A 27,885-nucleotide genomic window follows, 5' to 3' on the forward strand; every position below is an offset into this window, starting at 1 on the left:
CCCCCATGCATACTAGAACCGGAAATGGCTCGGGAGTGTGCCAGGTGGAATCGGTCATCCCGTCCAAGTACTACAGCCTCAAGGAGGGGATGCATATGAACTCCCCTGTCTCTGTTAATGGTATTGTTTTTGGATGAACAAATTTGTAAGCTCTCAAGCCATTTGCGGTCCCAAAATCTATGAGCATGGTGGATGATGACAGCTTTGTCTGGGGAGATCTGATGATGCTTCTCCCAAAAATGTTCTGCCACAGCAGACTTCCCATAATCCATGGTCTTTATAGCATTCATGGAATCTGCTGTGGCAGAACATTTTTGGGAGAAGCATCATCAGATCTCCACAGATGAAGCTGTCATCGTCGACCTTGCTCATAGATTTTGGGACCGCAAATGGCTTGAGAGCTTATGAATTTGTTCATCCGAGAACAATATCATTAATAGAGACAGGGGAGTTCGTATGCATCCCCTCCTTGAGGCTGTAGTACTCGGACGAGATGACCGATTCTGCCTGGCATGCTCCCCAGCCATTTCTGGTTCTAGTAGGCACGGGGGGAATACCGCCCACATGCCTGTGGAACCACGTGAGCTGTGAACCTGCTATTATTTAAGGATGTGTTGCAAGTAAAAAATGTACTGTTGAGAAAGGAGGCGGATGCCTCTGAAAGCTTCGGTATCCGGTATTTTAAGTGTTTTAAGTATTTTAATATATTTTAACGTTTTATAATGCTTTTATCGCTTTTATTTTATTTATATTATATATTTTATTGTAAATAGTTTTAATGGTAAATATCTATGTTATGTACATTATTTTGTAGTATTAAAGGTAAATTATTATTTTAATACAACACGGTTGGTGTATCAATATAATTGCTTGTGAATATGAAGTCAATGGCACATAAAAAATTCTTAAAAACAAACAAAGAATCACGTCATGACAAACTGAATGATAAAGAAATTCAAACTAGTGCCAAAATTTTTAATTCAGTGTACAGTCTTGTAAAAAGAAATCAGCCAAGGTCTGACTTACCAGCTGAACTGGAATTAGAGTCAAAATGGCATTGATATAGGAGTTTTGCTGCATTCCAGATTTACGGGCATTAGAATCGCCGAACATATTTCAAATGAAATAAAAAAGGAAATCTTTAAAAAATAAAGGAAAGAATGCCAAAATCTGCATAATAATCGATGAGTCGACAACATTATCCAAACAAAGTGTCTTAATTCTTTACCTACGTGTCGAACTTGCTGAGCTTTGTGTGATTTTTATAGATCTTATAGAATTAGAACAGACAACCGCTGAATGCATACATGCTAGCATAATTACAGCTCTAAACAGCTATGGTTTTTCCAAAAAATATTTAAAAGAAAATCTTATTGGATTTTGTTCCGATGGTGCTAGTGTAATGCTGGGGAAAAAGTCCAGTGTTTCAACTAGACTTTTACAACAATTTCCAAACATCATTACTTGGCATTGCCTGGCTCATCGTTTGAAATTAGCATTAGATGATTCTATAAAAAATATAAAAGAAGTGAATCATTTTAAAATATTTCTAGATAAACTCTATGCATTATATCACTAATCTCCAAAAAACCAGCATGATTTAAAGGACAAATTTTGTTTTGTTATTTATGTCAGGGATGTCGGAATTTTTTTTTTTTTTTATATAGTAACTATTTATTTTTTTATTTAGAAATCGCGAAAATGGTGGGCAAATGCAAGAGTTGTGCTTTGAAATTAAACAAAAACTTGAAATTATTCAAAAGTTTGAAAATGGTGCATCCGTTAAATCTCTAATGAACCATTATAATGTTGGTAACCAAACCGTACGTGACGTAAAAAATAAAGGGAAGCATCGTATTGGACACACAAGTATTACGTGTTAAGTTTTTTCGTTTTTTTTTCCGTGGTTAACCGCAAGTAACTGAATCAGCGGATACGGGGGCACAACGGTATTTACAAAATACAATATTCATTAATATACAAACAATGTTACAATGTTGTTGTTGTTGGTATTTGGCTTAACGACACAAGGGCTACTGAGGCCAAATTGTGTCTGCTCAAGTTTATTCAGTCAAAAACGTTACAATGGAACATAAAATGTTAGACAGGGAAGCACATGCATGAGGTTGGTGAGTGTTATGGAGGCAGTTATCAATAATTAATTGCATTTTCAGTGATGTAATTGCCTCGCTCTCTTCTCCCATTGGCTCAAATATATATCACTAGGAGGAAAAATTTTTTAATGTATGCAGAGACATAAAAATGCAATTACCTTTTTGTCATTGTTTTCTCTTTCACTAATGTTGTTACACATGCTTAGTGCCACTTCCACTGAAATATTAAAAAAGAATTAAAAGTTTTGCACATAGCAATACAGAACTTTTTTCTTATAAATTTATTAATGCATAAAATTAATGTCATAATAAATGAATACCTTTTAATCAAAACAACAACAACAATGGACCCAGTACTGAATCCTGGGAGACTCCACTAATAACATTAGTCCAAGGTAAACAGGGCTCACATCTGGTGAGTATGGGCTTGGTACACCCAGGGTCCTGAGCTGGATATCATCATTCTTCTCTTGATAATTCTTCCTTTCTACTTCTGACTCTTGTTTCCTCTCTCTCTCCCTCCCTCCCTCTCAGGGTAATTCAGAATTTTTTTTTTTTTTTTTTTTTTTTGGCTGGTGCAGCATAAGCCTCAGGGTTCCTTGCACCATATGGCTAATAATAATCTTCTCCCACCCAACCATCTCTCACTGCAGTACCTTGCCCCTAATGCTATAGTCCTCCTATCTGTACAGCAATGGAACAGTATCAACTTGATCCCCTTCAAGTACAGAAAAGGGCAACGAGGTTGGTGAGGGGGAACAAAGGGACGTTCTCACCAAGAAAGGCTTCAGTTCTGCAAATTGCAGCATCTGGAGACTAGGCACCTGCGAGGTGATCTGATTGAGGCTTTGAATGCTGGGATTCTTCCTCTTGTTCAGCCCACACACACAAATTCAAATTGAGGAGGTACAGTTGAGGAGGTGCAGAATAGACATGTGGAAGTTTGTCTTTAGCCAGCAGGTGGTTGATTACTAGAACAAACTTCCATCTGTTGTTTTGAAAGTTGACAGCTTAAATAAATTCAAGGAAGAACTAGACAAAACTAATGGAGGGAATGAATAGGTGAAATGGGAGGTGTAATTATTATTATTATATATATTTTTTTTTTGGCTGATGCTGTATAATCTTGCTTTATTGCATCATTTGCCACTACTAATGCTAATATCAAAATTACTTTTTGCATCCAGTTCCTTTGTGACTACATCATGGCATCTAATCAGAATGGTCACTCAAGATTTCCCCTTAACAAATCCATGCTGTGATTGTTGTATAACTGCATTCCTATCAGGATGATCCTCCATTACTTTTTAATCAATGACTCCATTATTTTCTTGAAACAAAAGACAAGCTTACCAGTCTTTACATTTCAAGCATGTAGGGACCACCCTTGAATACAAGAAAGATCTCACACTGTCTGCAGACAATAGAAGAGAGCAGGTATGTTTCAATTTTGCTCCAGCAGCTTAACTTAAGGGGATTAATGCCAGATATCTGGTGGACAGAATTTTTGTTTAAATTTAATTTCTGTAATTTAAATGCTATTTCAGTAATTTTGAACATTTTATTTCAATAATTTTGTGAAATTAATTTTTGTACTATTTTGTAAATTTAATCCTGAACTTTTCTAAAGTATTTCTGCTAAGTTAAATTCTTTCTGGTAACTTTGGTAGCTTAATTTTAACTTCACTGGTGGATAAAGTTTTAACAGTTTAATTTCTGTAATACAGTAAGACCCCTGTATCCGTGGGGGAGACGTTCCAAGACCTACCGTGGATGGCTGAAACTGCGGATATAAGTGAACACCCCCCCCCCTTTTTGGGAAATCCCAGTGTGTTAGTTTCTGTGCTGTTGAACTTGTGCTTGTTTGAGCCTACAAAAAATTGCAACTTCGAAGTGTGCAGTTCGTGACTTTTAAGGTTTTTGTAAGGTTATTTTTGTTTTTATTTGATTGTTTATATATTTTTCCAGGTATGAATTACTAAACTTTGTTCTTAAGAACCATAAGTAAAAAAGCACTGCTCAAAAGAAACTATTTCTCTAGAGTCAAAGATACAAATTTTGGATAGTCTTAAAAAAGGAGAAAAGCTATCATCATGTTGGCAAAAATCTTAAATTTAAATAAAGCAATCAATTCAGAGAGTGGTAGTGCAGACAAAAATTCTGAAGTTCCAAATTTTACACTAAAAAGCATATGGGAAGGCATAAAACTTAGCCAAGAAATTATAACCTTATTTTTCAAATGCAGATCCTTCGACTGAAAGGAGCACAAAGTTCAAAAGACAGTTTCGAAAATGCTTAGCAAATACCACAAAATTTACAAAGATCTGTCAAACAAAAGCAAACAAATCCAGATTACTGACTTTTAAAGAGCGAAGAAGATACATGAAATCTAGATGCTGCAGAAGAAGTTCAGAAGGTGAAAATATTCTGCAATGGAGAGGAAGAAAATTAAATGAATGTACATTACTGACATATATGTATCACAGTTTATAAGACATTTGTTCAGTTATTACTATTTTAATAAAAATTAAGTTTCCCATAGTTATAAAAAAATGATGAATTTTTGTTAGCCTTTGGAATGTAACTCTTTTTGTACTCGTTCTTAGTCCCATTTCACATGGTTTCGCACTACACGAGATTTTATAGGAACCTAACTAATGTGTTATACAAGGATTACCTGTATATCATGACCTGCCAAGTGATGCACCCAATTCATGTCCCAGAACAGAACACTCAAGTGCATACTGCTCTGGTTGAAGAGGAGTCAATTTTATTGGGAGATGCTGACATCAGGGGAAATATGTAAACTTTTTTATAGTAAAAATAGACGAGACAGAGTATGTTTGCTGGGAGCAACAGCTGATGATATTATCAATAGATTGTCATAATTTAAAGAGGGTAAAGAGAGCATTTTTATTCACATGTGGACTAACAATATTAAATGAACCAGACCTAACAATCTGTTGTATAAATACAGGACCACGTTGAAAAAGTGCTGCAAGCTAGATCAGAATGTGTATGCACCTGGAATTCTGCCCATACACAATAGGAGAAATTATAGGCTAGGCTGAAAGGTGTGTGGCTTAATTCCAGACTTGAAGGAGTGTGCAAGGCTTGGGGGGGGGGATATTTTTTATCAAAATTGATAAAAATGTGGAAGTTGATAGCGTAAATTAATTTACGCTATCAACTTCCACAACAAGGGATGGAAGTCTGTTCCACCAACCAACTACCCGCTGGCTAAAGGCAAATTTCTGCACATCTGTCTTTCCTCAATCTGAATTTATGCCCTCTCGGGTGATTATTCTGAGCAAGAGGAAGAATCCCATCAGCATTGAGCATGCTCAAACCATTCAAGGCTTTATACACCTCTATCAGATCACCTCGCCGGTGCATGGTCTCCAGACACTGTAATTTGCAAAACTTAAGCCTTTCTTCGTAAGAGCAACCCTTTGTTCCATTCACTAATCTTGTTGCTCTTCTCTGTACTTGTTCCAGCAGCTCTACATCCTTCTTGAAATGAGGCCTCCAGACCTGTATACAGTACTCAAGGTGTGGCCTGACCATTGCCTTATACAAGGGAATAATCACCTCCTTATCCCTTCCAGAAAAATTCCTGTATATATCATTGATAAGACACCATGAGCTACTCTTGCAGCCCATCTGCACTGCTCAGAGAACTTCCTATTTGCCTGCACAATTACCCCCAGGTCCTTTTCATTCTCTACCACTGTCAGTGTAGTACCACAGAGTTGATATGTTGCTCTGGGGTTGCTGTTTCCCATATGTAGTACTTTACATTTGTGAATGCTAAACTTCATTTGCCACCTCTCAGCCCATCTGCTCAACCTTTCCAGATCCTGTTGCAGCAGCAGCAGCATAGCGTCAGTAGTGTCCTTAACAACCCTGCCAACCTTTGTATCATCTGCAAAGGTGGACATTAAGCTTGATATACCATCATCAATATCATTTATAAATACAGAAAACAATACTGGACCAACACTGAACCCTGAGGGACTCCACTAATAACATTAGTCCATGATGAGCAGAGTCCATTGATTACCACTCTCTGTCTTCTCTCACTCAACCATCCCTTTATCCACAGCAGCAATTTGCCTCCAATGTCACACTGCTCCAATTTGTGCAGCAGTCTTCCATGTGCAACAGTATCAAAAGCCTTTCTAAGATCCAAATATATAATACCAAAGTTATTTCTAAGATCCAAATATATAATATCAAGGTTATTTCTAAGATCCAAATATATAATATCAAAGTTATTTCTAAGATCCAAATATATAATATCAAAGAAATGGATGAGTATTCCCTGCATCCAGGTTCTTTTGTGACTGCATCATAGTATCCAATCAAATTAGTCTTGCAAGACTTTCCCTTAACAAAACCATGCTGTGTCCGAGCTATAACTGAAGTCTTGTCTAGATGATCCTGCAGTGCTTCTTTAACCAGTGCCTCCATTAATTTTCCTGGAACAGAAGTTAAACTCACAGGTCTATAATTACTTGTGTCAGAATTTGATCCTCCTTTGTGAATTGGGATCACATTTGCACATCTCCAGTCTATGAGTACCTCCCCTGAGTCCAAGGAAACTCTCATAATTATGGCTAAGGGTTTGCTTACTTTTCTTACTTAATATTAATATTAGCTGATGCTATCGAGGCAGTGTTAGGTGGGTCAGAAAACTGCTGGATTGGGGGAATACACAGAGTAAAAGGTTAACAGTGGACGCAGGCAGAGGCAAAAGTGATTCTTGAACTTCTTCTAATAGAATGAGCCGTAGCCTGGAAAGAAAGGTAATAGATATTTCCAGGACTGTTGGGAGTCATAGTGGAACAAGTAAGTATATGGGCTGTGTTAGGGAAACTAAGAGTAGGAACAGGTGCAAGGATATACTTGCATTACACCAATGCTAGGAGTATAGTTAATAAATTTGATGAGCTTGAAGTGCTAGTCAAGACATCAAAGGCAGATATTGTTGGGACATCAGAATTGTCACACAGAATTGGAATTTGAGGAGTACAATGTGTACAGGAAGGACAGACAGGACAGGAAGGGAGGAGGGGTTATTCTATTAGTTAAGAATACACATAAAATCTAAGTAAGTGCATCCAATTGATGTTGGTGGATAATGCAACATTGAGTCTGTTTGGTGTGAAATAAGGAAAAAGGAAAAATGAGAGTAGGTGTGCATTATAGACCTAACGAATCTGATGAGTATAATGAGCAATTGTGCAAAGAAATAGTGGGCCAGTAAATCAGAATATATTATAATGGGGGAATTTAACTTTCCAGATATTGACCAGAATTTCTAGGTCGGTCACTTGCACACACTAGCAAGACTTTTGTGGATTTATTGGATGACTGTTTTCTACAGCAACATGTTTGAGAGGCAACCAGATTGAGTAATACTCTTAATGTGATTATCAGCAGTGATTATTCATGCATTAAGAATTTGCAGATAAAGGAACTACTGGGTGACAGTGATCACAATGTACTGATTTGGGAATTACGTAAAGATGTATGTAACTACCATCAAGGCTAATGGGAAGGACTTTTGCTTTCGTAAAGGTGCCTACAGAGGTCTCAGACAGTTTTTAAATTCTGTACAGTGGGATCAACTGATGATGTTACCAACATTGAATTCTAAATGGGAAGCCTTCAGGAACTTAATTTTGGAGGCTACTAGGCTTTTCATTCCAACTAAGAAATACTGTTCAAGGTTTAGGCCTAAATGGATTTCAGATGAATTAATGAGGCTCGTGGCAGAGAAGAATAATGTATGGGATGCATACAAAGTATCACGTGACACAGAAGCCTATGGCAAGTATAAACTAGTCTGTAATCAAGTCACAAAGAAGGTTAGGCAGGCAAAGGCAGATTATGAGAAATCTTTGATTACGAGATATCTTACAAAGGATGCAAAGAAAAACAGCAAAGAGTCCTTTACTTATGTACACTCTAGAAGGAAAGGGATTAATCAGATTGAACCACATAAGATTATGTTGACTACTGATGATCATACTCAGGCAGAGATAAACTGAATGAGTATTTTTCATCTACATTCACACATGAGGAGTCATTCAATGAGGGGAGTGCCAGAAGGTTATCAAACACAAACAGGGAGCTAAGTGATTTTCTAATAACTGAGAGCAAAGTGAAGGAGAAATTGTTGAAGTTAAACATAAGGAAGGCAACTGGGGTGGATGGGATCTATCCAGTTATATTAAAGGAAGCAGCAAACCCTTAGCCATAATTATGAGAGCTTCCTTGGACTTAGGGGAAGTCCCCACAGACTGGAGATGTGCAAATGTATCTCCAATTCACAAAGGGAAATCGAAGGGTGCCATGAGTAATTACAGACCAGTTAGTTTAACTTCTGTTCCGGGTAAAATAATGGAGTCACTGGTTAAAGATGCATGGCAGGATCATCTAGACAAGACTGCAGCAATAATTCAGACACAGCATGGGTTTGTTATGGGAAAGTCTTGTCTGACAAATTTGATTGGATACTATGATGTGGTCACAAAGGAACTGAATGCCAAAAATAATTTTGATATCATATACTTGAATTTCAGAAAAGCTTTTGATACTGTTGCACATGGAAGACTGCTATACAAATTGAAAAAGTATGGCATTATGAAAGGGTAAGTTGCTATGATGGATCAAGGGATAGTTGAGTGGAAAATGACAGAGACTGGTAATCAATGGACACTGCTCTTTGCGGGCAAATGTTATTAGTGGAGTTCCCCAGGGTTCGGTGTTGGGCCCATTGTTGTTTTGTATATTTATCTATGATATTGATGAAGTGATGAAGGTTTGCAGATGATACAAAGGTTGGCAGAGTTGGTAACAACAGTAAAGACAGTATGCTACTCCAATTGGATCTAGATAAGTTGGGAAAATGGGCTGGGAAATGGCAACTGAAGTTTAACATTGACAAATGCAAAGTACTGCATATGGGTAGCAGTAGCCAAAGAGAAACGTACCAACTGTGTGGTACTACACTCACAGAAGTGGAAAGTGAAAAAGACCTGGGATTGTGCAGTCAAATATGAAGTTTGCTGAGCAGTGTAGACAGGCTGCCAGGGCAGATCATGGAGTCTTATCAATGATATATAGGAATTTTGCTAGCAGGGACAGGGAGGTGATTATCCCATTATAGAAAGCAATGGTCAGGCCACACCTAGAGTACTGTGTACAGGGCTGGAGGCCTCATTTTAGGAAGGATGTAGAGTTGCTAGTACGAGTACAAAGAAGGGCTGCAAGATTGGTGAGGAGAACAAAGGGGTGCTCTTACAAAGAAAGGCTTAAGGTCTGCAAACTGCAGCGCCTGGAGAGTAGGCACCTGCGAGGTGATCTGTTTGAGGTGTATAAGACCTTGAATGGGTTGAGTGCAAGCTGAATGCTGATGGGATTCGTCCTCTTGCTCCGACTAAGAACCTGAGGGCACAGTTAAAAATTGAGGAAAGACAGATGTAGAATAGAGGTGTGGAAATTTGCCTTTAGCCAGCGGGTAGTTGATTGGAAAAGGCTTCCATATTTTGTTCTGGAAGCTAATAGCTTAAATAAATTTAAGGCTGAGCTGGACAGGCATTTGGAATGAGTGGAGGGGTGAAATGGGAGGGGTTTTTTTTTTTTTTTTTTTTGGCTGATGCTGTATAAGCTTGTATTCTTGCATCGTATGCCTCTACTCAGTGCTTTTTTTGGGACAGTATGCAACGGTACGGCATACCGGCACCTTTATTAACAGTGACATTTGGATGCAATGCACTTCGAAATTTGTAATATTCTGTAAATTTTTTTCACATGTTTACCTACTATTCAAATAAGTTTAAAATTATTTAACTAAATTTGAATTTTTCACTGCCTATTGTTAAGATATTTTCTTTAAAAAACTGTATAACCATTTTTATAATTCTAAATTACTCGGTCAGACCTCTGTTTAACGAAGTCCTTTTATAGCAAATTTTTTTTAATTCCCCTTGAAAAATTCCCCATTTAAAATACAAAGTTAGATTTCTTTAGTGTGTTGCATTTTTCATATCTTGTTGCATGTAAAAGTAAAATTGAAAATATTCAAAAATTTTATTAAGTACTTTATACATTTAATGAGAATTTTTTTGATAATTAACAAAATTTAAAATGCTGTTTTAGTTCACTTTCCGGGGCGGGCCTTGGTTGGATACCGCTGTGAATCAACTGTAAGGGACCCGTTCGAGAATTAGAAAAGTGATTTTCTTTTACCCCAACAAATAATCATCTGTTGTTTCACGGAAGTGCATTATCCACATTTTCTGTATCTCTGTTTACATGGTCACAGTACCTGAATATCCGAATGACACCAACATTTTGGACAGTTTCAAAAAAAAAAAAAAGAAAGAAAACAAAACAAAACAAAAATATCAAATTTAAGAACTAGTGACAATACCGATGAGGTGAGAAGGAGAACGAGGACAACAGAGGTATTAAACCTTCTAAACATGAATTGTTAGAATTTGGTGAAAATAAAGTTAGAAAATTCAATTAGAAAACGAAACAGATACAATTCATGGATTTCAGGAATACCTAATTGAAAAGATGGTTTCGGAAGAATTGAAGCATTTGATGGATGCTCTGAGTACAATACCAATTTCATCGAGTGAATGTGAACGAGGATTTTCACAAATGAATCTGACTGTCAGCCCAACCAGAACTTCGTTGATGACAAAAACAGTTTCTTCACTACTATTTCCTAAAATTGTAGGCCCACCGGTGACACTTCGATCATGCAAATATGTCGATTCGTGGCTGCTTCGGAAACGTCATTCAGCAAGAGACACAAAAAGAGGAAGAAAAGAAGTTGGCATAGGGTGTCAGATGAAAATAAAAATTTGAAATATTCTCCAAAAATTTTATTATGAAATTATTTTTACTTGTTATTTATTTTTACTTATTATTTTTAGGGTCCATAGTCGAATGAAGAACCCTTATAATGTCACTCGGTTGTCTGTCTGTTCTTCCATCTGTCACAGCATTTTATCTCTGGAACCACTCAACCTACTGACTTGAAATTTTTATGGGTTTGTACATCATGTGGGCCAACATAACTATATTGATCGTTGTTGACAAAAATTTGTCTGAGAAATGGGGATAAAATGTGGGGGACATATAATGTCAACAACCTATAGCTTTTTATACACCGTCGGAAACAGCTGAACTAGTGGGTTTAAAATATAATTTTAAAATATTTTTAAAATTAAAAATGGCGGCACTAGACAGGAAAATTTAGGTAATTTTCATGTCCTCCCCCCTCTATGTCCGTTGCTAATGGAGCTAAAAATTTTAAAATCACATTAGCTTTGCATTATTTGACGCTTATCAAGGGAAAACTATTCCGATTGAAATCTATCATTTACTTTTTGTGTTAAAATTAAAAAAACAAATTTTTTATTGCACTTCGATTCTTTATACTAAGTAACTCTCCTTTTGGTGACAAAAAAGGTTGCTAAATAGTTAGATAATAATTCTATAAAAGTAATTTATAAATTTTGCGACGAGAAGTATTTTTTAACAATTTTCAAAAAGTTTGAGTTGTCAAGGCATAGAGGTACTCAGAGAGCCAGTGTTGAGGCAGTGGTGGGGGAGAGGCACCTGTGCAGAGTCTTGCATGGCCCTCACCTGCCAGTCGCTTTTCCCCAAGACTTTAATCGCTTCTCCAAGAAGAAGTCGGGGTCGCTTCTCCCACCCTTGTCATTCACAACAACTGAAAAAACTCAAATAGACAACGTTTTTGTTAGTTCCTCAGTTTTAAACCAAGCTGGGGTACTAGAAACTTTTTTTTCATTTACCATAAAGCTCTCTATTTGAGATACTATACTAACGACCATTCGTGACTACAGACCCTTCATCCTGAGTGCCTGGCACTCAGTAGTTGACCGATTTATTTACTTATTTTTTTTTATATACTTGAATAATAAATTTATGCTTAATATACTGTGTTAATATACTAAATTTGTTGTTCTTATTCCAAAAACATTACTACTAAAGTAACATTATCAGGAAAGAAAAAATTTTAGAGTACTTTTCATATCCTTTTAATTTTCAATTTTTCCTGATAGCAAAGAATGAGTACTGGCACCTATTTTTTTTTTAAAAAGCACTGCCTCTACTAATGCTAATATGTATTATGAAAACTTTTGAGTCTAAAGGCAAGTAAGGCTCCTGTAGTTGATGGCATATACACAGTAATTTGGAAGGAGATTTATGGCATATATACACAGTAATTTTGAGTAATTTCAGTGAGTGTATTGAACCATTGAGGTTAATTTGAGGGCATCTTTGGATTCGGTTGTGGCATATCCCTAATACATAAAAGGTGGTTCTAAGATGAAGTCAATAACTATATACTGATTAGTCTGACTTTTAGTAGTAGGAAAAATCTTTGAGGCAATGATTAAGGGTGAAATCCAGGGAAATTTAGATAGAAATGGTATTCTGAAGGACACACAACATGGTTTTTTTAAGGGAAAATCATGTTTAACTAACCTGAACTATTTTAGCAGAGTTACTCATGAGCTAGATGTAGGGAAGAATTTTGACATAGTTTATTTGGATTTTAGCAAGGCATTTGACTCAGTTCCTTGTGAGAACTTATAGTATAGGCTGGAATATGTTGGGATTACTAGAAACATTCTAGGATGGACTGCATGGTGGTTGCAGGCAGAAGACAGAGGGTTGTGATTAATGGATATTCTTCAGATTGGTGTAACATCAGAAGTGGGGTCCCCCAAGGATTGGTTCTTGCACCACTGTTGTGTCTAATTTTCATAAACAACATTGACAAAGGGATAAATGGCATGATGTCAAAATTTGAAGACAATCTAAAAATTGGTTGAGCAGTTAATGAACAGTGTCAAGCAGCAGTCCAAGCTTCAAGAATGGTTAGAAGAGTGTTTTAATTCAGCAAAATGCAAGGTCTTAAACCTGGAGAATAGTAACCCCAAAGTATAACTTATACACCTGCTGGGGTTGAATTAAAAACAGTAGAGAAAGAAATGAGTCTGGGAGTAATGATATGGGCAGATATGAAGTTTACCGAGTAGTGTAAACAGCTGGCCTTTTGTCCATGGTATCAATGAGAGATAAGGAGGTCATAATCCCTCCAAAGAGAGGCAATTTGCATGTTGAGATCAGCAAAAGTGTGACCATGTGACAAAATAAACGATTATATGGGCTAAAGAGGTTGGCAACCAGGCACCATAGAGAGGGGACCTGATTTAGGTTTATAAGACTCTGGGAAGGGTAAAATGAATGAAGGTAGAATTTTCACGGTTTTAAAGAATTCCAGAACTAAGGGCCATAAATTCAAATAACAGGGGAAGAGGTTTAGAATAGATTGTAGGAAGTTTTCTTTTAGCCAACGAGTCGTACTGGAACAAGTTGCCTTCACAGGTAGTTGAGGCCGACAATTTGAAGAAATTCAAAGGTCAACTGGATAGTTACTATATAAGGATAGAAGAGCATAAATTCGTATTTCCCTGTCTACTTTTTTTTTCTTTTCTTTCTTTCTTTCTTTTTTTTTTTTTCTTACCTGTTTACTAATTCTTTTAATAACACTGAATAGAATCCATCAGACCAGGTGACCTGTTTACTTTTAGCTTCAACAATTTTGTGCTTCTACTTTCCTCTCAGTTATAGTAAAATCATTTAGCTCCCAGACAGAATTAGATATACTTGTGGTAATTCCATTCCTAACATCTTCGCATTTGAACATTGATACAAAATATTTATGCAGTTTGTCACCTATCTGAACACAATCATCAATTGATCATATGTTGATACATTCTGATCTCTGCTGCCTAGTGATTCCTTTATCTTCAGTTCCTTAATGTATATGAAGAATTACTGCTAATTATTAATAACAATCAGCAATATCTGATCAGAAAATAACTGTTCATAGAGCTTCACTCATCCACTCAACACTTTTCTAGAAGGATATTAATAATGACCTTGTGTCACACTGAAAAAAAAAAAAAAAAAAAAAAAAAAAGTCTAATATAGCTGATATCTTAAACACAAACAAAGGTGATATCTAAAAATACAGTATGAAAAATTTCCTATGCTCACAGGCAAGCACAAAAAGTTAGACCAAAGGATTGAGATACATCCGAATCTGTCTCAATCCTTTATATATTCAGATAGATTGACCCTGAATAGGCATAGCAAACTGATGAATAATACCCCACAAATTAATGAACTAACAATAATATGAAAAAATGTCCTGAATCAATTTTTTTCAGTAAGACTTGAGCCAATTTTGAACTCTTTACGTTATAAGGAGAATTATTTTGGTGCTATTATAATAATAAAGAGAAAGTGAAGAAATCCTGACATTTGAATTTATTTTAGTTAAGTGAAATGTTAAGAAAAGATTAACTTACAGTTAACTGTTAGGGAGCACAGATGATTATCACCAAGTTTCTTTGCTTTGTCTAATTGTGTTTCCCTAATTTCAGTCACATTTTCCAGTATTTCAAATAGCTGATGAACTTCTCTATCATTTCTTTTTTCCTAATCAGAAAAAGCATTAATTTCAAAGGGGTTATCTGATTTATCATATAAAAATTATTAGAATGTACCAGTGAGAATAAACAGGCAAAAACTAATGAGAAAATAAAAATAAATAGATGTGTAGAAATTTGCCTTAAGCCAATGGGTAGTTGATTGCTGGAACAAACTTCCATCTGTCATTGTGGAAGTTGATAGCTTGAATAAATTCAAGGAAGAACTGGACAAACTTTTGGAGCGGATGGATGGGTAAAATGAGAAGTGGGTTTTTTTTTTTTTTTTTTGACTGATGCTGTATAAGCTTGCTTTCGTGCATCATATGCGTATACTAATGGTAATGCTAACTGGCAAAAACTCTACACTTAACAAGTACGTAATATAAAATATAAAAATAAACAAGTTCAATGAGTGTTGCTTCCAGCTGTCATACGCAATCTCCCTTGTAATTAAAAAAAGAAAAACTCCATTTATAAATAATTTAAATTATGGAACTTTTTGTGTGGCATTACAAACACTGGGTTATGTGTCACCTGCCAACTCCAGACTATTCCCCCATAACTACAGAATGCATAATATAACTACTTGGTAATGGTATTAGTAAAGGCCAAAATATGCAAAGAAGCTAGGCTTTTGCTATATAATAAAAAACCTCTATAATTTGTATCCCTCTTATCACACTTTTCCCACTGCCAGAAGGTATTGATCCATCTGACCCCTTTAATATCACCAGATATTATAGGGATCAGATGCTTTGAGGTTGACAGTTTATCCCAGTGGTTGATGATATTCTAAGTAAAAGTAAACTTTCTGAATCTAGCCCATAGGTTCTGCCCCCTAAAGTTTATATTTATCCTTCCTGGGTTTTGTGTCCAATAAGAAATTTGCAAAATCACTCAACTTGCTTTCCCCCCCCCCCAATTCTCTATGGGAGCACATACACCATATATACAAACAGTCAAATTTCCCCAGAGATGCTTTGTTTCTAAGCTTTATAACCCACATCTCTGTAGTCTCGGCTCATATCACATGCCTATTTGCCAATCTCCCCAGATGAATCATTCATATTTCGACATTTCAAGAAACTCAATGTCATTCCTGGGATGCTTACAAAATCTGACACAATATTCCAAATATGGTATCACCACTGCCATAATTTAAATTAAAACATTTAATTTAAATGTTTATAAAGAATATAAGGAACTATTATAAGGAGGCATAGTTACAGTAAGTTTAGTTTGCAACATTTCCTTTTTTTTTCTGGGAACAGATTCAGTTCGCTTGAAACTAAATGAAATATAGCAATGCAATTTTTTTCTTAGTGCTCCAACACCTGATTACTGCTGCCTAGTAATTCCTTTACCTTCAGTTCCTTAATGTATGAAGAGTTAAACTAGATAAACATTTCGAGCGAATGGATGGGTGAAATTAGCATTAGTAGAGGCATATGATGCAAGAAAGCAAACTTATACAGCATCAGCCAAAAAAAAAAAAAAAAAAAAAAAACACCCTCCCATTTCATCCCTCCATTCGTTCCAAATGCCTGTCCAGCTCAGCCTTAATTTTATTTAGGCCATTAGCTTCCACAACAAAAGATGGAAGCCTGTTCCACCAATCAACTACCCGCTAGTTAAAGGCAAATTTCGGCACATCTATTCTACAACTATCTTTCTTCAATTTGAAACTGTGCCCGCTCAGGTTCTTAGTCTGAGCAAGATGAAGTATCCCATCAGCATTCAGCTTGCTCAACCCATTCAAGGCCTTATACACCTCGATCAGATCACCTGGCAGGTGCCAACTCTCCAGGCGCTGCAATTTGCAGAACTTAAGCCTTTCTTGGTAAGAGCACCCCTTTGTTCCCCTCACAATCTTGTTTCCCTTCTTTGTACTTATTCTAAGCAATCCTTCCTAAAATAAGGCCTCCAGCCTTGTATAACAGGATTATCACCTCCCTGTCACTGCTAGCAAAATTCCTATATATCATTGACAAGACTCCATGACCTGCCCTGCTCAGCAAACTTCGTGTTTGGTTGCAAAATTACCCCCAGGTCTTTTTCACTTTCCTGAGTGTAGTACCACCCAGTTGGAACGTTTCTCTTTGGTTATTGCTACCCATATGCAGTACTTTGCATTTGTCAATGTTAAACTCCAGTTGCCACTTCTCAGCCCGTTTTCATCTGCAAACTTGGACATTAAACCAGATACCCTCATCAATATCATTGATAAATATACAAAACAACAATGGGCCCAACACCACACCCTGGGGAACTCCACTAATAACATTTGTCAACAAAGAGCAGTGTCCATTGATTACCACTCTCTGTTGTCTCCCACTCAACCATCCCTTAATCCATTGTAGCAGCTTACCCTTGATGCCATACCTCTCCATTTTGTACAGCAGTCTTCCATATGCAACAGTATCAAAAGCTTTCCTGAAATCCAAGTATATGGTATCAAAATTATTTTTGGAATTCAGTTCCTTTGTGACCACATCATAGTTTGTTTGTTTTGTTGGTTTTTAGGAGCATTAGCAAATAAGGCCATATTGCTCCAGGATATGCGGTGGTCATTCCTTGACCTTTCCGCATCCCCCGTATTTGGTGGTGACGGGCTCGAACCCCGGTCTAATCAAGAAGCATGTGCTGCGCACTGCTGCTCCTTCCCACCTGGCTACGGAGGCGCCACATCATAGTAACCAATCAAATTGGTCAGACAAGACCTCCCTTTGACAAACCCATGCTGTGTCTTCACTATTACTGCAGTCTTGTCTAGATGATTCTGCAATGCATCTTTAACCAGTGATTCCATTATTTTCCCTGGAACACAAGTTAAACTAACAGCTCTGTAATTACTCGTGTCATCCTTTGATCCCCCTTTGTGAATTGGGGATTCATTTGCACATCTCCAGTCTGTGGGGACTTTCCCTGAGTCCAAGGATGCTCTCATAATTATGGATAAGTGTTTGCTTAGTTCCTTTGCTGCCTCCTTTAACATAAGTCTTATAATGGGGGATTTTAATTTCCCAGATACTGACTGGAATTTGTGAGGAGGTCATTCACACACTAGCAAGGCTTTTGTGGATTTATTGGATGACTGTTTTCTACATCAGCATGTTCGGGAGGCAACTAGAGGGAGTAATACTCTTGATTTGATTATCAGTAGTGATTCTTCATGCTTTAAGAATCTGCAGATAAATGAACCTCTAGGTGGCAGTGATCACAGTGTGCTGAAGTGGGATTTACTCAAAGAGGTAACTACCATTAGGGGTAAAGGGAAGGTTTATTGCTTTCGTAAAGGCGGCTACGATGGATTGAGACAGTATTTAAATTCTATACAGTGGGACCAACTGATGATGTTACCAACAGCAAATTCAAAATGGGAAGCATTCAAAGAACTTATCTTTGTTAAGTTCTTTGAATAGCAAGGATTTTGTGGATTTATTGGATGACTGTTTTCTACATCAGCATGTTCGGGAGGCAACTAGAGGGGGTAATACTCTTGATTTGATTATCAGTAGTGATTCTTCATGCATTAAGAATCTGCAGATAAATGAACCTCTAGGTGGCAGTGATCACAGTGTGCTGAAGTGGGATTTACTCAAAGAGGTAACTACCATTAGGGGTAAAGGGAAGGTTTATTGCTTTCGTAAAGGCGGCTACGATGGATTGAGACAGTATTTAAATTCTATACAGTGGGACCAACTGATGATGTTACCAACAGCAAATTCAAAATGGGAAGCATTCAAAGAACTTATCTTGGAAGCTACTAGGCTTTACATACTAACTAAGAAATATTGTTCAAGGTTTAGGCTTAGTGGATGTCAGATGAACTAATGAGACATATGGCAGAGAAGAAACATGCATGGGATACATACAAATTAACAAGTGACACAGAAGCCTATGATAGATACAGGTTGATCTGTAACCAAGTTACAAAGGAGGTTAGGCAGGCAAAGGCAGATTAAGAGAAATCTATGGCAAGGGATGCAAAGAAAAACAGCAAAGAGTTCTTTACTTATGTAAACTCTAGAAGGAAGGGGATGAATCAGAAAGGGTTTTTGCTTCCGTAAAGGGGAGTACAGTGGTCTCAGACAGTTTTTAAATTCTGTACAGTGGGATCGACTGACGATGTTTCAAACAGTAAATTCTAAGTGGGAAGCATTCAAGGAATTAATCGTGGAAGCTACTAGACTTTTCATACCGATGAAGAAATATTGTTCAAGGTTTAGGCCTAAATGGTTATCAAATGAACTAATGAGACTCGTGACAGAGAAGAAAAATGCATGGGATGCATATAAATTATCAGGCGACGCAGAAGCCTGTAGCAGATATAAGCTAGTCTGTAATCAGGTCACAAAGGAGGTTCGGCAGGCAAAGGCGGATTACGAGAAATCTTTGGCAAAAGATGCTAAGAAAAACAGCAAGGATTTCTTTACTGATATAAACTCTAAAAGGAAGGGGCTGAATCTGATTGGTCCACTTGACATCGATGGTTCGACTGTTGATGATCCTGCTCAGATAGCAAACAAACTGAATGAGTATTTTGCATCTACATTCACACGTGAGGAATCATTACAGTTTGAAAATGGAAGAAGGTTATCAAATTGTAGCAGTGTGCTTAATGATTTTGTATTAACTGAGAGCAAAGTGGAGGAGAAATTGTTGAAGTTAAACATAAGAAAGGCACCTGGGGCGGATGGGATCTATCCAGTTATATTAAAGGAGGCGGCAAAGCAACTAAGCAAACCCTTAGCCATAATTATGAGAGCATCCTTGGATTCAGGGGAGGTTCCCACGGACTGGAGATGTGCAAATGCATCCCCAATTCACAAAGGAGGTTCGAAGGGTGACACGAATAATTACAGACCAGTTAGTTTAACTTCTGTTCCGGGTAAAATAATGGAGTCACTGGTTAAAGATGCATTGCAGGATCATCTAGACAAGACTGCAGCAATAATTCAGACACAGCATGGGTTTGTTAAGGGAAAGTCTTGTCTGACAAATTTGATTGGTTATTATGATGTGGTCACAAAGGAACTGGATGCAAAAAATAATTTTGATATCATATACTTGGATTTCAGGAAAGCTTTTGACACTGTTGCGCATGGAAGACTACTGTACAAATTGGAGCAGAATGGTATTAAGGGTAAGTTGCTACAATGGATAAAAGGATGGTTAAGTGGGAGAAGACAGAGGGTGGTAATCAATGGGTGCTGCTCTTCGTGGACTAATGTTATTAGTGGAGTCCCACAGGGTTCGGTGTTGGGTCCACTGTTGTTTTGTATATTTATCAATGATATTGATGAAGGTATATCAGGCTTAATGTCGAAGTTTGCAGATGACACGAAGGTTGGCAGGGTTGTTAATGACAGTAATGGCAGTGTGCTACTGCAACAGGATCTAGATAATTTGGGCAGATGGGCTAAGAAGTGGCAACTGAAGTTTAACCTTGACAAATGCAAAGTACTGCATATGGGTAGAAGTAACCCCAGAGAAACGTACCAACTGTGTGGTACTACACTTAAGGTGGTAGAAAATGAAATAGACCTGGGAGTAATTGTGCAGTCAGATATGAAGTTTTCTGAGCAATGCAGACAGGCTGCCAGGGCAGGTCATGGGGTTTTGTCAATGATATATAGGAATTTTGCTAGCAGGGAAAAGGAGGTGATTGTCCCTCTGTATAAGGCAATGGTCAGGCCACGCCTTGTGTACTGCGTACAGGTCTGGAGGCCTCATTTTAGGAAGGATGTAGATTTGCTTGAGCGTGTACAGAGAAGAGCAACACGATTGGTGAGGGGAATGAAGGGATGCTCTTACCAAGAGAGGCTTAAGTTCTGCAAATTGCAGTGGCTGGAGACTAGGCACCTGCGCGGTGATCTGATTGAGGTCTATAAGGCCTTGAATGGGTTGAGCACGCTGAATTCTGATGGGATCCTCCCACTTGTTCAGAATACGAACCTACGGGGACATAAGTTCAAATTAAGAAAGGATAGATGTAGAATAGATGTGCGGAAATTTGCCTTTAGCCAGCGGGTGGTTAATTGCTGGAACAAACTTCCATCTGTCGTTGTGGAAGTTGATAGGTTAAATAAATTTAAGGAGGAACTGGACAGGCAATTGGAGGGTATGGTGTGATTTTTTTTTTTTTGGCTGATGCTGCATAAGCTCCTACACTTGCTTTCTTGCATCAAGTGCCACTACTACTACTACTACTACTAGTTCCACTTGATATCGATGGGTCAACTGTTGATGATCCTGCTCAGGTAGCTAGCAAACTGAATGAATATTTTGCATCGACAGTCACACACGAGGAGTTATTCAGCAAGGGGAATGCCAGAGGTGTATTCAACTCTGGCAGTAAGCTAGAGAATCTTGTAATAACTGAGAGTAAAGTGGAGGAGAAATTGTTGAAGATAAATACAAGAAAGGCACCTGGGGTGGATGGGATCTATCCAGTTATATTAAAGGAGGCAGCAAGGGAAGTAAGCAAACCCTTAGCCATAATTATGAGAGTACCCATGGACTGGAGATGTGCAAATGTGACCCCAATTCACAAAGGAGGATCAAAGGGCGACACAAGTAATTATAGATCTGTTAGTTTAACTTCTGTTCCTGGAAAATTAATGGAGGCACTGGTTAAAGAAGCACTGCAGGATCATCTAGACAAGACTTCAGTTATAGCTCAGACACAGCATGGTTTTGTTAAGGGGAAGTCTTGCCTGACCAATTTGATTGGATACTATGATGCAGTCACAAAAGAACTGGATGCAGGGAATAACTTTGATATTATATACTACTTAGATCTTAGAAAGGCTTTTGATACTGTTGCACATGGAAGACTACTGCACAAATTGGAGCAGTGTGGCATTGGAGGCAAATTGCTGCTATGGATAAAGGGGTGGTTGAGGGGGAGAAGACAGAGAGTGGTAATCAATGGACACTGCTCATCGTGGATTAATGTTATTAGTGGAGTCCCTCAGGGTTCAGTATTGAGTCCATTATTGTTCTCTGTATTTATAAATGATATTGATGATGGTATATCAAGCTTAATGTCCAAGTTTGCAGACAATACGAAGGTCGGCAGGGTTGTCAAGGACACTACTGACATTGTGCTACTGCAACAGGATCTGGAAAGGTTGAGCAGATGGGCTGAGAGGTGGCAAATGAAGTTTAACATTGACAAATGTAAAATACTACATATGGGAAACAGCAACGTATCAACTCTGTGGTACTACACTGACAGTGTAGAGAATGAAAGGGACCTGGGGGGTGGTTGTGCAGGCAGATATGAAGTTTTCTGAGCAGTGCAGACGGGCTGCAAGAGTAGCTCATGGTGTATTGTCGATGATATATGAATTTTTCTAGTAGGGATAAGGAGGTGATTATTCCCTTGTATAAGGCAATGGTCAGGCCACACCTAGAGTACTGTATACAGGTCTGGAGGCCTCATTTCAAGAAGGATGTAGAGATGCTGGAACGAGTAGAGAGAAGGGCAACAAGATTAGTGAATGGAAACAAAGGGGTGCTCTTACGAAGAAAGGCTTAAGTTTTGCAAATTACAGTATCTGGAGACTAGGCACCAGCGAGGTGATCTGATAGAGGTGTATAAAACCTTGAATGGTTTGAGCATGCTCAATGCTGATGGGATTCTTCCTCTTGCTCAGAATAATCACCTGAGAGGGCATAAATTCAAATTGAGGAAAGACGGATGTAGGATAGAGACGTGAGGAAATTTGCCTTTAGCCAGCGGGTGGTTGGTTGGTGGAACAGACTTCCATCCCTTGTCATGGAAGTTAATAGCCTAAATAAGCTTAAGGCTCAGCTGGACAGGTATTTCGAAACGAACAGAGGGGTGAAGTGGAAGTGGTTGTTTTTTATTTATTTATTTTTTTTGGCTGATGCTGCATAAGCTTGCTTTCTTGCATCGAATGCCTCCACTAATGCTAATGCTAATAATTGGAAGAGATCACATCCACCCCAGGTGCCTTTGTTATGTTTAACTTCAACAATTTCTCCTCCATTTTGCTCTCAGTTATTACAAAATCATTAAGCACCCTGTTACAATTTGATAAACTTCTGGCATTTTCCTTCCTTAATAACTCCTCATGTGTGATTGTAGATAAAAAAAAATACTCATTCAGTTTGTTTGCTATCTAAGCAGGATCATCAACAGTCAAACCATCGATATCAAGTGGACCAATCTGATTCATCCCCTTCCTTTTAGAGTTTATATAAGTGAAGAAATCCTTGCTGTTTTTCTTAGCATCCTTTGCCAAAGATTTCTCATAATCTACCTTCACTTGCCTAATCTCCTTTGTGACTTGATTACAGACTAGCTTATATCTGCCATAGGCTTCTGTGTCGCCTGATAATTTATATGCATTCCATGCATTTTAATTCTATGCTACGAGTCTCATTAGTTCATTTCACAACCATTTAGGCCTAAACCTTGAACAATAATTCTTAATAGGTATGAAAAGTCTAGTAGCGTCCATGATTAATTCTTTGAATACTTCTCACTTAGAATTTGGAATACTTCCCACTTAGAATTTGCTGTTGGTTAACATCATCAGTTGGTCCCACTGTACAGAATTTAAAAAATGTCTGAGACCACTGTAGTCACCATTACAGAAGCAAAAACCCTTTCCTTTACCCCTGATGGTAATTATATCTTTAAGTAAATCCCACATCAGTAAACTGTGATCACTGCCACCTAGTGGTGCCTTTATCTGCAAATGCTTAATACACGAATGATCACTGCTAATAACCAGATTTGCCTCTACTAATGCTAACCTGTTGCAAGTTTAGAGGGAACCAATATATGACATTTCAAACATAAATTTAGAATAATAGACTATTTCTATATTATAATTTTGTTTAAAGGCCAAGTTCACGTGCAATGAACTTGTTTTTACAGTATATAATAACAAAATTCTTGTACATATAACTTTTTCAGTAGTGATAAAGAGGCAATTATAACACTGACAGTACTCCACGTGCTGTCCTTGCAACCTTACTATATTATTGATGGAACTTCATATTGCAGATTCTTAACTGCAATATCTTAGAGGGAACCAAAACATTCCCTCTTGGTTCCCTCTAAATTGTCTGCATTGCTGTAACAACATACCCTGATTTTCACTGTTAACAACCCTGCCTACTTTAATTTCATCAAAAAATTTTGACATGAAACTTGTAATACTTACCATCATTATCATTAAATGAAAACTGGAAAGGGCAAGAGACCCTAAAAGAGAATCCTAAGGGATCTACTCATAGCAGTGGTCCATTCAGAACACTTGCCATTTATAACTACTCCTCATCTCAATTTGGTGATCATTCAGTAATAATAAAAGTTGAACATAACTCATGAGCGATCAGCAGTTATGTTACAGGTAACTAGTAACTAGTCACACTAATGTATTAAGTGAACCACTAGGGACAATGATCATAATACACTGATATGGACTTTCCTTAAAGATATTACTACTATCAAAGGCAAATGAAAAAAATTTTGCTTTTTGTTTGCCTGTTCTTCATTTACTACAATCACGTAAAGCAGTTTTTAATTGCTTTAGGTGGAAACAATTGAATATCACCAACTGCAAATTTTAGGGAAGTAATCATAGACACTACTACACATTTTATACCAACTAAGAGATGTTTTTCAAGGCTTAGACCTAAATGAATGTTATATGAACTGATGAGACTAGCAAGGAAGAAAAATGCATTGGATGATTATAGATTATCGGGGACACAGGAACCTACAGTAAGTACAACCTTCTCTGAAATCAAATCACTAAGGGAGTTAAGCAAGCTAAGGCACATTATGTGAATGTTGTTATTTGGTTTTTAGGAGCATTAGCAACTAAGGCCATATTGCTCCGGGGATATGCAGTGGTCATTCCCTGACCTTTCCGGATCCTCCGTATTTGGTGGTCACGGGCTCGAACCCCAGTCTAATCAAGAAGCATGTGCTACGCACTGCCGCTCCTGCCCACCTGGCTACAGAGGCGCCACATTATGTGAAGCCGTTGGCTAAGAATGCAAAGAAAAGTAGCAAAGAAACATTTGCTTTTGTTAACAACAGAAGGGATGAACAAAACTGGCTGATTAGATATGAATGGAATAACTAATGATGATCCTGTTCAGTTTATCAGTAAAGATGTCAGTTTGTCAGCATGAGAATATCAGAAGCATAACATATAACTGGAAGCTAAATAATTTTGTGCTAACTGAGGAAGTGGAAGGAAAATTATTAAAGTTAAAAGAAGATAAGGCACCTGACCCTGAAGAAATCTATCTTCAAGAAAGGTTAGCAAACCTTGGACATGCCCCCTGGTATTGGAATACAAAATGCACTTCTTTCTTATTCATCATTCGGGTCAGAGAATAAATTTAAGGGCATTCCTGAGAGTGAAGTGAGAAATTACCGGCCAGTTAGTCTAACTTCAGTAGTAGGAAATATTATGCAGACAATGATCAAGGGTGGAATCAGGATCATTTAGATGGAAATGGAATTCTGAAGGATATTCAGCATGGTTTTGTAAAGGGAAAATCATGTTTAACTAATCTGGTTAGCTATTTCAACAGGGTCACTCAAGAGCTAGACTTAGGGAAGAATTTCAACATTTTTTATTTGGATTTCAGCAAAGGATTTCACTCAGTCCCACATGAGCGGTTACTTTATAACCTGGAACATGTTGGAATCACAGGGAAAATCCTTAGATGGATAGCTGGATGGCTTCAGGGCAGGAGACAGAGGGTTGTGATAAATGGTTATTCATCAGATTGGGTGTAAGAAGTGGGACTCCCCAAGGGTCAGTATTAGGACCACTGTTGTTTTTGATTTTCATAAATGACATCAATGAAGGGATAGAGAGCATGACGTCTAAATTTGCAGGTGAGGTAAAGATTGGTAGAGTAGTTAATGATCACCAACAAGCAGAGCTTCTTGAGAGTGACCTAAAAAGATTTCAGGGATGGTCAGAAAAATGGCAGGCATGCTTTAATCCATCAAAGTGTAAGGTGTTACACCAGGGAAACAGTAACCCCAAAATAACTTATACACTTGGCAGAGTTGAACGAAAGCCGGTAATAGAGGAAAGGGACTTGGGTGTTACGATATGGTCAGACATGAAGTTCTCCGAGCATCGCTGACTGGTTGCAAGGAAGGCCCACGGTGTCCTATCGATGATTTATCGAACGATTGCTAGTAGAGATAAGAACATCATAATCCCATTATATAAGGCAATTGTTAGACCACACTTGGAATACTGTGTTCAAGTATGGAGACTGCACCTAAAGAAAGACATTGTGGTTTTTGAAAGAGTCCAAAGATGGTTAACTTGCCTGGTGAGATCGAAAAAAGGAAGGACTTCGAATATGTGGGTTGCAGAGCTTTGAAACTAGTCAACTTAAAGGAGACTCGACTGAGGTTTTTAAGGCTCTGAGAGGCATAAGCAAAATGAACATACCCTGCTCCTGTTCCAATAGGTGGAACAGGAGCAAGGTATGTCTGCTGGGGGCAATGATTAATGACGTTCTAGAGCAGATATCCTCTTTTAAGTGCACAAAAGGTGATATTGTTGTAACGTTGGCACTAATGATATTAAGAGTAGGAGACTGGCAGAATTACTTAACAAGTACAGCTCAATATTTAAAAAAAAAAAGCCATGAGTTAGGGTTGAATTTGAAAGTGTCTGCGATTCTGCCCAGACAAGATAGGAGGAAGTATACGATGAGAGCCCTGTCAATCAATTCGGCCCTGGAGATATTGTGCAAGGCTCAAGGGGTAGAATTTTTCTCAGCATGATCTGTGCTTGTTAACAGGAGAGACTGCTTCTATATGAATGAGATACACTTAAATAGAAAAGGTGCAAGGATATTTGCTGATGCTATCAAGGCAGTGTTAGGTGGGTCTGAAAACTGCTAGCTTGGGGGGGGGGGTACACGGACTAATACATTAACAGTAGCTGCTGGCACAGATGAAAGTGATTCTTGCACTGCTTCTATTGGAATGAGCAGCAGCCTGGAGAACAAGATGCAGGACATTTCAGAGACTGCTGGGAGTCATTGCAAAACAAGTAAATACATGGGCAGTGTTAGGGTAGCTAAGAATAGGACCAGATGCATGTATACTTGCGTGTTCACCAATGCTATGAGTTTGGTAAATAAATTTAATGAATTTGAGGTGTTGGGCAAAACATCAAAGGCAGATATTGTTGCGGTATCAGAGACATGGTGTCACACAGAAATAAGGAATGCAGAAATGGAATTTGAAGAGTACAAGGTGCACAGGAAGGATAGACAGTAAAGGAAGGGTGGAGGGGTTATGCTATTAGTTAAGAAACACAAAATCCAAGGAAGTACAGCTAGTCGACATGGCTGGACAGTGCAGTGTTGAGTCAGTTTGGTGTGACATAAGCACTGGGAAAGCAAAATTGAGAGTAAGAGTGTGTTATAGGCCAAATGACTCTGATGAGTATAATAAACAACTGTACAGAGAAACAGAGTGGGCCAGTAAATCAGAGTGTCTTATAATGGGAGATTTGAATTTCCCAGATATTGACTGCAATTTGTGGATTGGTCGCACACACACTAGCAGGGCTTTTGTGGATTTATTAGATGATTTTTTTCTACAGCAGCATGTCCAGGAGGCAACTAGAGGGAGTAATACTCTTGATCTGATTATCAGTAGTGATTCTTCATGCATTAAGAATCTGATTTACTCAAAGAGGCAACTAACATCAGGTGTAAAGGGAAGGGTTCTTGCTTTTGTAAAGGTGACTAGGTGGTCTGAGACAGTATTTAAATTCTATATGGTGAGACCAACAGATGATGTTACCAACAGCAAATTCAAAATGGGACGCATTCAAAGAACTTATCTTGGAAGCTACTAGACTTTACATACCAACTAAGAAATACTGTTCAACGTTTAGGCCTAAATGAATGTCAGATAAACTAATGAGACATGTGGCAGAGAAGAAAAATGCATGGGACACAAACTAACAGGTGATATGGAAGCCTCTGATAGATATAAGCTGGTCTGTAACCAAGTCACAAAAGAGGTTAGGCAGGCAAGGGCAGATTACAAGAAATCTTTGGCAAAGAATGCAAAGAAAAACAGTTCTTTACTTATTTAAACTCTAGAAAGAAGGGGATGAATCAGATTGGTCCACTTGATATCGATGGTTAAACTGTTGATGATCGTG

At 37.9% G+C, this 27,885-nt stretch overlaps 1 protein-coding gene across 1 annotated transcript in view; it reads right to left on the reverse strand.

Annotated features, from left to right (window-relative positions):
• Muted (biogenesis of lysosome-related organelles complex 1 subunit 5) overlaps positions 1-27,885 on the reverse strand; it is a 66,254-nt gene that overhangs the window by 22,208 nt on the left and 16,161 nt on the right. Inside the window, exons 3-4 of the mRNA XM_090384313.1 lie at positions 14,549-14,678; positions 2,273-2,331 (exon numbers count right to left, since the gene is read on the reverse strand). Of these exons, the coding sequence (XP_090240439.1) occupies positions 2,273-2,331; positions 14,549-14,678 (189 nt within the window). The remainder of the gene's footprint in view (positions 1-2,272; positions 2,332-14,548; positions 14,679-27,885) is intronic.

This window comes from Mastigoproctus giganteus, chromosome 11, assembly GCF_048544385.1.
Source record: "Mastigoproctus giganteus isolate SK-2022 chromosome 11, ASM4854438v1, whole genome shotgun sequence".
In the NCBI taxonomy this organism is placed as follows: domain Eukaryota; kingdom Metazoa; phylum Arthropoda; class Arachnida; order Uropygi; family Thelyphonidae; genus Mastigoproctus; species Mastigoproctus giganteus.